Source organism: Lycium ferocissimum, chromosome 8, assembly GCF_029784015.1.
Source record: "Lycium ferocissimum isolate CSIRO_LF1 chromosome 8, AGI_CSIRO_Lferr_CH_V1, whole genome shotgun sequence".
NCBI lineage: Eukaryota > Viridiplantae > Streptophyta > Magnoliopsida > Solanales > Solanaceae > Lycium > Lycium ferocissimum.
The window spans coordinates 43,566,725-43,580,672 of NC_081349.1; the positions used below are offsets into that span (position 1 = coordinate 43,566,725).

At 31.8% G+C, this 13,948-nt stretch overlaps 1 protein-coding gene across 1 annotated transcript; it reads left to right on the forward strand.

The window, feature by feature from the left end:
• The first annotated feature begins 1,314 nt into the window (after nt 1-1,314).
• On the forward strand, nt 1,315-3,835 carry LOC132066986 (cytochrome P450 78A3-like). Its single transcript, XM_059460162.1, has 2 exons — nt 1,315-2,353; nt 3,032-3,835. The coding sequence occupies exons 1-2, from the start codon at nt 1,394-1,396 to the stop codon at nt 3,653-3,655; spliced, it is 1,584 nt and encodes a 527-aa protein (XP_059316145.1). The 5' UTR covers nt 1,315-1,393; the 3' UTR covers nt 3,656-3,835.
• Nucleotides 3,836-13,948: the final 10,113 nt, after the last annotated feature.

Sequence of the window (13,948 nt, forward strand, 5' to 3'; positions counted from 1 at the left end):
TTGTTGATCTTTTGGAATTTATTTGAAAATTTCTCTAGTGCGATGGTGGCTGTAAATATACTAAGTACTAATGATCAACTAAAATATCGGATATTTTAATCCACAAGCAACACGAAGAATATTTAGAGGTGTAAAAAAGTCTACATTAGTTATGCAATTTAATCTGTTATGACATATCATTTATTACTATATATCAAAAGTTGTTGTTAAATATATGATATATAGTTGTTTTTAAGCAACGTAATTGTGTAATATTTCTTAAACCGTCAACTTAAAATATTTGGCATCCTGCAATACAGCATCCAATAGTGCTTCTCAAGCCTAAGCCACCAAAACCCACACTACTTTTATTTACTTCTGCTCATTTCATTCAGAGGGCCGATGAGTATTCCATATTGGATTTATATGAACTTATTACTAGGGGTGTCAAATAGGAGCTGGATTGAATTTAGAGGGGTTAAAGTAAGCTGAGTTAATAAATAGGCGGGTCATTAACACAAGTTACTTGGGTTAAAATTGATTGGGCTGAAATGTGCTGACAAACGGGTCATAACTCAATCGGCTCAATTTTTACTATGTTTTTATTTTCTTTTAATAATTTATTTAATTAACTAATAATTGTTTTTAATTATGACTATATATAACATATCAAACAAAAAAAATGTCTTTTTTTAAAAAAAAATGACAAGATTTGTCATGAGTCAATGGGAATTACATATCAACCCAAATTTTAGATGGACTGAACCTGAACTGGGAAGATCAAAATGGGTTGACTTAATAACTATTGATCCGCCAAACTTTAGAGGATTGTGCATATCATGTTTTCATGGACTAAGTTTGACACCCGTACTTTTAATGTGGAACATAAATCTATATATAAAAATTCATTAAAATTATAACAAATAGTAGATATGATCATATGAACCTATAATTTTAAAAATATAATAACTTAACACAAAAAAATCTTAAAAGATTAACGTAATAGAACTTAAATTCTGAATCAGCTGCTTCTGTTTTATTAACACCTATGGTCTTGTTGTTTCCACCTTAATTCGTCAATTGTCATGCATTCGTGTGTCGCTCCTCAATATTCCCTTCATTTTCCTATAGACTTTTGAATTATTACCTAACAGTTGACTCATTGTTATTTCTACATCAATATTCAATACTACTAGTTGTATTATCCATTAACAATATTCGCACATCACGTGGCAATTATTCTACTGACTAAAATTATGTTTCAGTTAATATTCTGTTCTATTCCCAAGCATAGTTCAAGTTTTTGCCTATATAAAGCCACCCAATGCCTCGTTTGTTATACCCCAAAACCAAAATCAATCTTTCTTTCTCACTTCTTCTCATAATATTAGTCCCTTTCCTCCCAGAAAAAAAAATGACTACACACACAGAAAGCCTTTGGGTTTTCGCTTTAGCAACAAAATGCAAATCTTTCAACCCTATATGCTTTGCACTTGTTTTTCTTCTAGCCTGGCTAGTCATGCAGATGCTTTACTGGTCTTACCCTGGTGGCCCAGCTTGGGGTAAATACAGCATGCTGAGAAAATATTTGCTGTTAAAAAATCCAATACCTGGGCCAAGAGGTTTTCCTCTGATCGGTAGCATGAACATGATGACTGGCTTAGCACACCAAAAAATTGCATCCATGGCCGAATATTGCAAAGCCAAACGTCTCATGTCCTTCAGCTTAGGCGAAACAAAAGTTATTGTAACGTGTAATCCAACAGTAGCAAAAGAAATATTGAACAGTTCAGTGTTCGTTGAACGTCCGGTAAACGAGTCAGCCTATAAACTAATGTTCAACAGATCAATTGGTTTTGCTTCTTACGGTGTCTACTGGCGAACACTTAGAAAAATTGCTTCAACACACATGTTTTGTCCTAAGCAAATTAAATCATCTGAAGCTCAACGGTTTGAAATCGCGAAGCAAATGGTCGCGATTTTGGAACGGAGTACTCCGTCCCTACAGGTTCGGGATGTGTTGAAAAAGGCGTCGTTGAACAATATGATGTGCTCTGTTTTTGGGAGAAAGTATAGTCTTATTGATCGTTGTAACGACGAGATAGAAGAATTGAGCGAGTTGGTTGATGAAGGTTACGAGCTTTTAGGCATGCTTAACTGGTCTGATCATCTACCTTGGTTAGCTGAATTTGATTTACAGAAAATTCAGCATAGGTGTGAACAACTAATGCCTAAAGTGAACCGGTTCGTTGGTAAGATCATCGATGAACACCGGGTTGAACCTAGTAGTGTTCATCGCGATTTTGTGGATGTTTTGCTCTCTCTTCAAGATTCTGAGAAATTATCGGATTCTGATATGATTGCCGTACTTTGGGTAAGCAACCATATACTTCTATTTAAGTTTATACACGGAATTTAAAAAGTTGAGGAAGGCTTTTAAAATTTATGATTTAAATATATTTCATAATATTCGTGTGGTTATATTGAACATATCATGACAATATTGTAATTGCTATTGGTTCAAAGTTAAAAACATGTCATTTCCAAACTGAACTGGTTTCAAAGTTAAAAACCTGCATGTTAGAAGAAAATAGTTTTATTTTTCTTTTGAAAAGAGGAAGTATAAAAAATAAAAAATAAAAACATAACCAATCATTCCTATTCTCCCTAAGCGAAAAGTCAGTCCTTCTTTTCCTTTCTTTTAGTTTAGGATTCCTCTTCTTTTTTGAAAAATAAAATAAAATAAAATATTCAGAGAATATATTCAAGGTTAATGCTCAGATTACTCTTTGAATAAGCCATTTATAATTTCATAATCTCTCTTATTCTGAAGCAACCACTGTTTCTTCTTGTTTCATTCTTAAGGGGGAATAAGTTGGATTCTTGAAATAAACTTGATTTGGACAAAAACTTTCAATCAATTATTCTTAGTTGCACTTACAATACTATTTATTTACGAGTAGCAGAATATAGTGACACTAAATGATAATAAAAAATGAACACTGGAGAACTTAAAGCTAATTTCAATTTCATTTTGTCACATGTTATGTAGGAGATGATATTTAGGGGAAGTGACACGGTGGCAGTATTAATAGAGTGGATACTAGCACGGATGGTACTTCATCCTAATGTTCAGTCCAAGGTACAAGAAGAGCTAGACAGGATTGTCGGAAAATCGCGGTCAGTGATGGAGTCCGATGTAACGAACATGGTTTATCTGCCAGCCGTAGTGAAAGAAGTACTCAGGTTGCACCCTCCAGGCCCACTGTTGTCCTGGGCCCGTCTATCGATAAAGGACACGACAGTGGACGGGTACCACGTACCTGCAGGAACCACGGCTATGGTGAACATGTGGGCCATCACGAGGAGTGAAGAGGTTTGGGCGGATCCACTTGAGCTTAAGCCCGAAAGGTTCATGAACGAGAACGAGCCTGTGGATTTTTCGGTGTTGGGGTCTGACCTGAGACTGGCACCATTTGGTTCCGGAAGACGAACTTGTCCTGGAAAGACACTGGGCTTGACCACGGTCACTTTTTGGGTAGCATCGCTTTTGCATGAGTTTGAATTCGGGCCAAGTGATGGAACCAAAACCGTCGATTTGTCTGAAGTACTAAGGCTTTCTTGTGAAATGAGCAACCCCCTGACGGTGAAGGTGCAACCACGACGAGTTCCATGAAGCTCCTCGCATCACAAGCCAGGGCACTACCCAAGAAATGTAACTAAAACACCACTATATGTTGTTTGCGGTACTGTGTGTCTTTGTGTCTTTACTGTATTGTATTGTATTGTTATTTAAATAAGAAGTATGTTCTAATTGTTAAGTAGTACTTTATATTTGTTGTAATGTATTATTGAAACCGTTCTAATTGTTAAGTAGTACTTTATATTTGTTGTAATGTATTATTGAACCCGTTGTTAAGTTATGTAACAAATATTTTAGTGTAATGGGTTGGTTATGTTAACTATTTTTCTTTCTTATACTGCCTGTTCTTTTGAATTACTTGATTCTCTGAGAACTAGAACTGTTAAATGTGATACATCTTATAAAATAGTTAGCCATAATAGAACTATCATTAAGAAAATTTTCATTAAAAGCAATTTGGATGCACTCGTCTAAAGAAATCATAATACAAAAACATACTGCAATAAAGAAATTACAAACTGCTGAACTATATAGTTTAAGCGGATGTGCATAGATTTCCTAAATTACTACTTCCTCCGTCCCAATTTATGTGATATAATTTGACTAGGCATGGAGTTTAAGAAAGAAATTAAGACTTTTGAAACTTGTGATATAAAACAAGTCATTGATACTTGTTTGGCTATAAATCATTTTATTAAGAGTAAAAGGAGAAGTTTTAAGTTAAATTATTTCTAAATATGACAGTGTATCATTCTTTTTGGCACAAACTAAAAAGGAAAGTATATCACATAAATGGGACAGAGAGAGTAGCTAAATAATCATGCATTAAATTTTTGGATAAAAATAAAAACGTAAATCCTTTATGTTTAAAATATTATTTGTACTAGATTGAATGCGTTTGATTCTGTTTCAAACGAGGAAATAGGATCTCTTGCCCTCTTACAATTTGACTAGAAGAAAATGGCTTTTTCAGATCTCTTGTGTGTTTTTTTCAGATCTCTTATGTGTAAAAAATGAAGATCTCTTGTAAAAAGGTTATAAAACTAAATAAAGTTTGTAAAAGACTAAAAATTTAATATTCCCGTTTCAAACGTGCATACCACCAGAAGGAAAGACAAAAACACACACAGTAAAGAAAGAGAAAAAAAAAAATTCTTCTCAACCTTATGATCTCATAATCGATCAACGAATTGTGGGATTAAGGGATTTGAGATGTTACTTATAATATTAGCTACTTGGTTGTTCAATCCAATTGAACAAAAGTCTCCTTTTGTTTTGTTATTGTTATTGACCAGTTGGGTCCCTAAGATGCCTCATGACGTTGAAAATGTTTTGGTTCGTCATGACAATATGGGATGTGACTTGTTTGGTTTATAGGAGGCAAACACAGATAATTGTAAAATTAACAAATCGCGGAGGTAAAAAATATCAGGTAATCTCTACTCATTTATTCAAGTCTTGTTGATTAAAGTTATTACCTACACTAATAAAAAATATCAAGTACCCTAAATATTTCAGGCATATTTGCAGGAAGTTCAAACATATATATGACTGAATTTCATTCATATAATGCTGAACTTCAAACATTTTTGTATGAAATTCAGACATATATATGCCAAGTTCACCCTTATATGCCTGAAATCTGAAATTTAGGTAAACAATTTCTTATCCAAAGAAAGAGAAAAAAAAATTCTTCTCAACCTTATGATCTCATCTCATAATCGATCAACGAATTGTGGGATTAAGGGATTTGAGATGTTACTTATAATATTAGCTACTTGGCTGTTCAATCCAATTGAACAAAAGTCTTCTTTTGTTTTGTTATCGTTGTTGACCAGTTGGGTCCCAAAGATACATCATGCAGTTGAAAATGTTTTGCTTCATCATCATGACAATAGGGGATGTGACTTGTCTGGTTTATAGGAGGCAAACACAGATAATTGTAAATTTAACAAATCGCGGAGGTAAAAAATATCAGGTGATTTCTACTTATTTATTCAAGTCTTGTTGATTAAAGTTATTACCTGCACTAATAAAAAATATCAAGTACCCTAAATATTTCAGGCATATTTGCATGAAGTTCAAACATATATATGACTGAACTTCATGCATATAATGTTGAACTTCAAACATTTTTGCATGAAATTCAGACATTTATATGCCAAGTCCACCCTTATATGCCTGAAAGATTGAAATTCAGGTGAACAATTTTTTATCCAAAAACAATAACTTGTTTCGAATTATAACAATCTAACACATGATTCAACACTCAAATCTACTTCAAATGAGCTCAAAGTTGATATATAAGTCCAACTATCATAAAGGACAAGCCCAATCCAATTTGTCAAAATAACAACATTTCTAACAAATTCATTTTATAATAATGGTGATTAGCCATTAATGTTTTCAAGCTTTATCAGTGCCACCTACTTGATTAAACTCACATTTCATATTCGAAATTCAAGATCCACTTCTTCTCCAATTGCTATAAATTTGAAAAATTTATTGTACAACAACTAAAAAGATAAAGGAGAAGGAGGAGGAGGAGGAGCAGAAGAAGAATAATGAAGACGAAACACTTTTGTCCGAGGTTATGTATATTAGATATCAATTAAACTTTCTTTAAAAAATAAAAATGAGGTGGAGTATCCAGATTTTCGGTCTGATATGAATTTTTAGCCACCATTTAAAAAGTAATAGAAAAATAGTCACACTTAAATGCAAAAATAGAATTTGGAACAAAATAACCCTACTATAAACACAAAAGAATTTATAAAAGTTTGAAGCCCATGATATGTTCCTTGGTTTTAAACTTATAAAGGTTTGAATCCCATGAATCCTTCCTTGATTTTGAAACTCCATCTTTTGAACCCCATGAATCATTACTTTGTTTAAACTATAAACTAGTATTAGTATCCGCGCATCTCAAAAAGTAGGCTAAGAATAGAAATTGCACTATAGCTTATGAATTCTTTTTTGTTTTTTGTTTTTTGTTTTTTTGTTATAGTTTATAGATTCTGACATGCTATATGTTTTCTCACAATAATTTGTCTAATTACAATAGATGAAGTTCTTGTTAACAGAGATTGACGTTTTTATAAATACGTATAACTAATATTATTGTATATAAGATTACTTAGCACCAATTTTGTTATTATTTTTAAGTCATCATCTTGACTAATACTATGATTTATAACTTGGTAAAAATTGCTTCAACAGCTCCAATGAGATGACCTATAACACCCTGTTGTTTTGTCAACTCAGCAAGGCTCACATAGAAAAGAAAAAAATATTTCATCATATTGATATTGTAGTCTACGTGCATGCTTAAAATTGAGAATCTTTTTTTCGATAAATAATTAACATGCTATATATCCACTAATAACCACAAAGTAAATATGAAATAATTCAATAAGATATGAAGAGTTCTAAACTTTTTATTAGTCCGAGGCAGAAAATAAACATGAAGAGGTCTTCAATAGAACAAATTCTCCTACAACTTTGAGCTGACACATTTTCTCTTATCTACGACTGAACTTATAAGGATACCTTTTTTATTCCTATATTTTTCACACATGCATTTAAATTTAAGTAAAATAATAGTGCATTGTTGCAATTCCACAATTAGTCATGAAATTCACAAAATTATAAAAGTAAACCATCTATATTTACAATTTATAAGTCCAGTATTTTGAGAAGGGAAACAAGTAACTAAAAAGTAAATATCATTAATTTATAGGCTTTATTATATATCAATAAATTCATTCGGCACAAACACAATGCTCAATGAGAAAAAAATTGATAAGCATAAATAGTTAATGATCAGTAACAAAAATAGGAGAAGAAACAACTCTTGAGAGAAGCCATGATGGCAGGGATGACTTTGAGAAGAAAATTTAACGTTGATCAAGAGGTTAAAACATTGGAACCACTAAGTAAATTTAAACTCTGTGCTTTATTCTGCAAACACATAACATAGAAAAAATATATAAAAAAATCTCAAATGCTAAACTTATCACATGAAACATCTGAATAAAATAACTACTTTTTATATAGCGCCAACTGCGAAGACAATGAACTTGTATATATTTCAAAAAAAAAAAAATAACTAGTCTAACAACAACATGTATTGTGTTATTACCTCTGCTATTTCCTTGAGTAATTCCACAATTTTCTCAACCTAAACAAAAACAAAAAAAAAATTAAAAGTTTTTTCTGCAAGAAGTCATTCAATACTGTTAGAAATAAAATACGCAATATAATAAAACAATATATTATATATAGTAACTGAAATCTTACTATCAATGAAAAGTGGATTGACATAGATATAAATAGACAATACAAAAATATCAAACAACTATAATAAAATTAATAATGTAAATTTCTTATCTATGCCAATATATTTTACCTAATTGTTTTCGGTGGATCCATTCGGGGCAAGAAGCATGCACCGGGTATCTCTTATAGGCGTGGGAAGTGAGAAATGACCTTATTCAAGCAATCACCGGCAGTACTACCATAACAAACTTCCAATGGCATTTTTATTGTGCAGAGCTTCCACATCTTTATTGTCAATTTGTTTATCAATGATGATCATTGCAAATAACCTGACCCCAAAGTGGTCCCAAATGCATTTGATTAGATAAGGATGGCAAGTTTTTACGCAATTGTGTTTGTTTTGTGCGAAAAAGTTAAAATATTTTTGTTGGTGGAGCTTTGTTATTTAGTTTCTTCTCTGTTGATAACTTTTTACATGGAACTACTTATTAATGAAGTGTTCCAAGCAACATGAAATATGAAGACAAATTGATAGAGCGAGCTTATGTGTACTTTCAACATATTTATAAAGCTTTAGACATTCATCCCTCAGTGTTTCGGCATCATCCTCCAAAGCTTGGTTCTGTTCCACCAAGTAGAAAAGATTTGCATATTTCGTGCGACTACAAATACTGATATGAAAGTTAAACACACCATGGAAAACTGTCCGCAAATAGTAAAAAAAAAAAACTTATCGTGAGGAGGGGGAATGGGAAAGTGGGAGTAGTTGGTGGTTTCTAAGTCTTCTTCCATGTTTTTGGTTTGATACACATTCAAACAAAAACTGTCCGTAAATAAAATTTAAAACTGTCCCGTTGAAACATGATAAAAATCATTATCATCTATGAAGCTTCATCAAAAGGAGACAATGTAGATTCTTTATCACTAATTCGCAAAAAAGGCATTTAACGTTGAGATTGATAAGGATAGTTGTAACCACCTTAAGTTAAAAAAAAAATAGCTAACTTCAAATTCAAATTTTGAATTAAAATCTATCTTTATTGATAAGTGTAGAAATTAATTAAAAAAAAAAACTGCAAATTAATTCATAACTAATGATGAATTGACGTGGGGGGGAAATGGGAGAGTGGGCTACGTGCATATTAGGTGTGGTATTTGAAGGTAGTTAGTATTATTTTTTTATTGATAAGTTTAAAATTTATAAAATAACTGCAAATTAAGTTATAACAACAGTTATGTACGTAGGAGGAAGGGGGAAACTGGAGAATGGATTAATATTTTTGTTATTTTGTCCTTTTTTGTCTTTTCTTTTAAAATGTAGAAATTAGACAGTATTCTGATCCAATTATTTGAGTATATTAGATCATATCTCTTTCATTAGACTTTTTAATTAGATTAATATACTTATTTCAGTTGACGCCTTATCTCTTTCTTTCTTTTCTTTTTTTGGATAAAAACAATAATTATACTAATAAACTTCTAAAGATTATTACATGCGCTGATCTTTGCAGGAAATATATTCCCCTTACACTAGCGGAAAAAAGATTGTAAAACATAAGATGGTGGATTAAAATAAATTTGAAAAATGCAACAGAAATGTGTATTTTATTAGGTATTGTTGATTTATGTTAAATTTGGTTTTATGTTGTTTTATTTCGTTTTATGTTTGTTGAAGAATTCAAAATTTAAATCAATTCTTTGTACTTGAACATAAGGATAAGGTTGAGAATTTTTAAACATAATGTAAAAAATCTGCAAGTTTATTCTCCTAAATAAATAGCTAATATGTTACATGTGAATTTTTCCGGTGTTGCCACATGGCTGAATTAGTTATTAGTTAATAGAAATGCGTATTTTATTAGGTATTGTTGATTTATGTTAAATTTGGTTTTATGTTCGTTATTTGGTTTTATGTTTGTTTAAGAATTCAAAATTTAAATCAATTCTTTGTACTTGAACATAAGGATAAAGTTTAGAAGTTTTAAAAGTAATGTAAAAAATCTGCAAGTTTATTCTCCAAAATAAATAGCTATTAGTTAATATGTTACATGTGGATTTTTCTGGTGTTGCCACATGGCTGAATTAGTTATTAGTTAATAAGTTACATGTGGTTTTTTTTTGGTCACGCCACTTGGCTTAAGGAGAGAGCTTTTTCCTCGGCTTTTAATAATACTAGTATCCGTACCCGCGCGATGCGCGATCAGTATTAAAGAATAGCAATCATAATACATTAACCTCTTCAAAAAAGGATTGCTTTCTAATCCTAAGTAAACAAAATTAATGATTAATCAAAATGCCAAATATCTTGTAATTTGATAAAGCTAAGTAGAATCACAAATAGTCAAAAGCTGATAGAGCTCCTCTATAATCCAAGTTTGAGGACTATACAAAGGTTTAGACTCCTAAATTTCCGTCCAAGCTATGTAATGAATAAGTTCTTTGTGTTATCCCAATGAGTCGCATCGAATCTTTTTTCTTGATCAAGTAAAGGTTTATTGAAGAGCTAATGTTGAATCTTCATAGAAGCCGAACAATTATCGCTAGACAATCGTCTAATAACTCTTATTCTCTCCTAGTTCACTTTGGAATGTTAATGTCTACCTCGGTTGAGCAGTATTAATCATGAAAACGAAGCTTCTGACTACTCGTTGTAGTCATCATCCTGTTCAAAATCATTATGCAACAGAGCAACTTCACCCATATAGCTACCAATTATTAGCACAATCAAGTCCTTAAGTAACCTAACTAGTGAATTACAGTACTTAATAGAATTTCGATCCTAAATGAGAAATTATCTACAACATGTGTAAAATAGGTACCACATGACTACCGTTTTGTCATCTTGTAGTTTTCTTCCGTTGAATTCTGTTTCTTGAGCTGCTCAAGTTCTTTCTTTTTCTTTGCGAGATTTCTATCATGGATGTTGATCGTATTTTCCAGCAGCCTACAATATATTTTCCAAAGAAAACCAAAATCAATTGTAAAACTCAAAAATTGGTGCAATTATATGCCAATATATAATAGTTTCATATATATCTTAGTAAATTAAACATGAAGTTCTCCGGACCTTTCAAAGACATGAGTAGTAAACATGCCAAGTAACTTGATCGCTAAGTGCGATGTTTCCTCTTCCTTTTTGTTGGACAATGTTCAAAGTGTTTCAACTCCTAGATGCACCCAAGAGTTTTTCTATTTCTGTTCTAGCATAATCATGTCCATAATCACATTGAAATCTCTGCAAGGCATGTTAACTTCTAAAACGTACCAACCGCCACTTGTTCTCCAATCTTTGCTACCAATATTAATATTGCAAGGATTATTCCCTTAGCTTGATTTAAGTAAGCCAGCTTGTTCCCGGACTTGAATGAATTGCTTCCATTTTGCAACTTAACAATAAGATCATCTTTACATTTTTAGTAAATTATATTCTTATGATAAACATAAAGAAATAATGACTGACGAGTGTTGTAGAGGAAAAAATACAACTAACACCTTTCTTACATGGTAAAAGAACAACCAAAACTTACAAAAGTAATTTAGAGAAATCAAGGTTTTTTTCTTCATGTATTTGATAAATTTTATATGGTTTGTATCCAATTTTTTCTAGATTATCTCTGTCTAATAATAGCAAGGGTATGATCACCTCAATTAGAATTTAAAATTCTAACTCAATAATCTTCAGTTTTAGAATTTCCTGCATAATTCTCTATACACTCAGTTTTTCCGAAATTCTCAACATTAACGATCAATTCTAACAATGATCTTTGATTGTTTCCATTTAACTTTTGAACTCCCTCTGGCAATGGCAAAATTTTTATCATTTTCCACGAAATCAAAACGCTTCAAAGATATTTTAGAAGAAATGCATCAAGAAACGAAAAAAAAGAAGAAGTTCAATACTCAGTTTTTTCATATACTTACCAATGCAAAAAGGCGGAAGAAACGGAAAGCGCCAAAAGATTACAATCCTCAATACTTTACAAGTCGGAAAAAAAAAACTCGAAGATAGATGGGGAGAACTTGAGAAACTAAGAGTATTTTCAAAGCTTACTCCTTCCTTCAAAAACAAAACATGAATGCGTTTTATACTCATATAACACAAGTTCGTGTTTGATCTCTAAAATGTAGGAGTTTATTTTGTAACTTAAAATTTCATGATATGAGAAAGAAATGTAAATCAGAGAATTATAACTGAAATTTCACGTAAATACGCAAAAAGAAACCTCTGCAAAGGAAAAGATTACCTATGGAATATCTTGATCTCCATTTTACAGCGGTGTAATCACGTAACTTGATGTTCATCAACTCACCTCTTTTCCCGATGTGGAAGAAAACTTGAACAACCTCTAAATTCACATCTGAAGTTCCACAAGTTAGCAAATTCTTCCCTAAAAAAGAGTATCAAATTGATGGCAACTGAAGCGTATGATCTGATCACCAAAGTTAAGAATTGATTAATCTTGATCGAAAATTAGGATTATTATATACCGAACTCAGAGCAAAGAAAAAAAAAATGGATTACAAAAACTGATTAATCCAAGTGCCGCTCATAAATCCGACCTCCCCCACCGCCTACAATTAAAAATGTTACAGAAACCGATTCAGTTTTACCTGAGTAATATGGACAGAAAATTGTCAAAAAGGACGCAATCGAAGTAAAATAAAAAACCAAAATTGTTCTTGAGAAATTAAAAGAAAACCACAACTTATTCCCTCTTTCAAAGCAGAGAGAGAAGCAAAACGATGAACTTCGAAAAGAACATGATAAATGTACATTGCCTCATATGGCAAAAATTCATATTATGAAGTGTAGATGTGAAGCAACCCTCAATGTTAGGAGTAGGAAAACTGAGTACATAAACTCTTTTTTTTTTTTGTAAGAATATATATTCCATCATCTAATACTTCTTGCATCGATTTAACTAAAGGAAAAAAAATGTCACTTCAGATTATCAATTTCATGTATATATTTTACATGTTTTCAAACTTAAATATTAGTATCATTATCTATATTTCTTCATATCATGGTCATTTTACAAAGATGATTCCTTCATTGTAGTTTGTTAAGCCATTCTGCTGCCTTGCGAAATGTACCATTGCACCAAAGGAAACACGATACATGCCCTCCTCTAACACATCTAATGTTTTAGTCAGACCAAACTTTTTCAAGTTCCTAGCACCGAGCTTTGGAATGTGGCCATAAACTTTTTAGTAATATATTTATATACTCCCTCTGTTTCAATTTGTTTGAACCTATTTCCTTTTTAGTCCGTGCCAAAATGAATGACCTCTTTCCTAATTTGGAAACAAATTCACTTTATGAATGATTTACAGCCACACAAATTTTCAAGGCTTATTTTGAACCACAAGTTTCAAAAGTCTTCCCTTTTTCTTAAATGTCGTGCCCAGTCAAATGGGTTCATATAAATTGAAACGGAGGGAATAGTATATAGGAGAGGCAAAGAGGTGAAGCTCATTAATTGTTGGTACATACTAATATTGGTTTTGAAGGCTCCTTTTGGTTTCTATTTAAGAAGTAAATTTAAAATAAAAGATATTTTAAGAGTTTCTCCAATTTTTAAACCATGACAATAAAATATATTATTTTCAGCGGATGCGCTGAAAGAGAAGAGCCCAAAAAGAGTAGAAAATATACCTGTAGTAGCAGAGGCTTCATATTTCTAAAGATTGAATGTACTCTCATCACGACATAACGACAAAATCAAGTGATCAAGATGTCTCCTCCGATCCAACAAACAATATAATCTCCGTGTTCTACAAATATTTCAACAAACCTATAAGGATAAGAAACGTGAGAAATCTCTTGAACACATGTGAAATCAGAAGCTAATGTAAGAGAAAATAAACTCCACTATATGCAGCAAGACATAGTAATATAAAAATTACCATATCTTTGAAATTTAAACTGACACAATAACAATGTCAGTGAACACTGCCTAGGACAATGTACAATTAATATATTTGATTTGAAGATAATTAGGCAAATTTGAATCCTCATTAACGCCATTATTGGACACCAAATGGGCA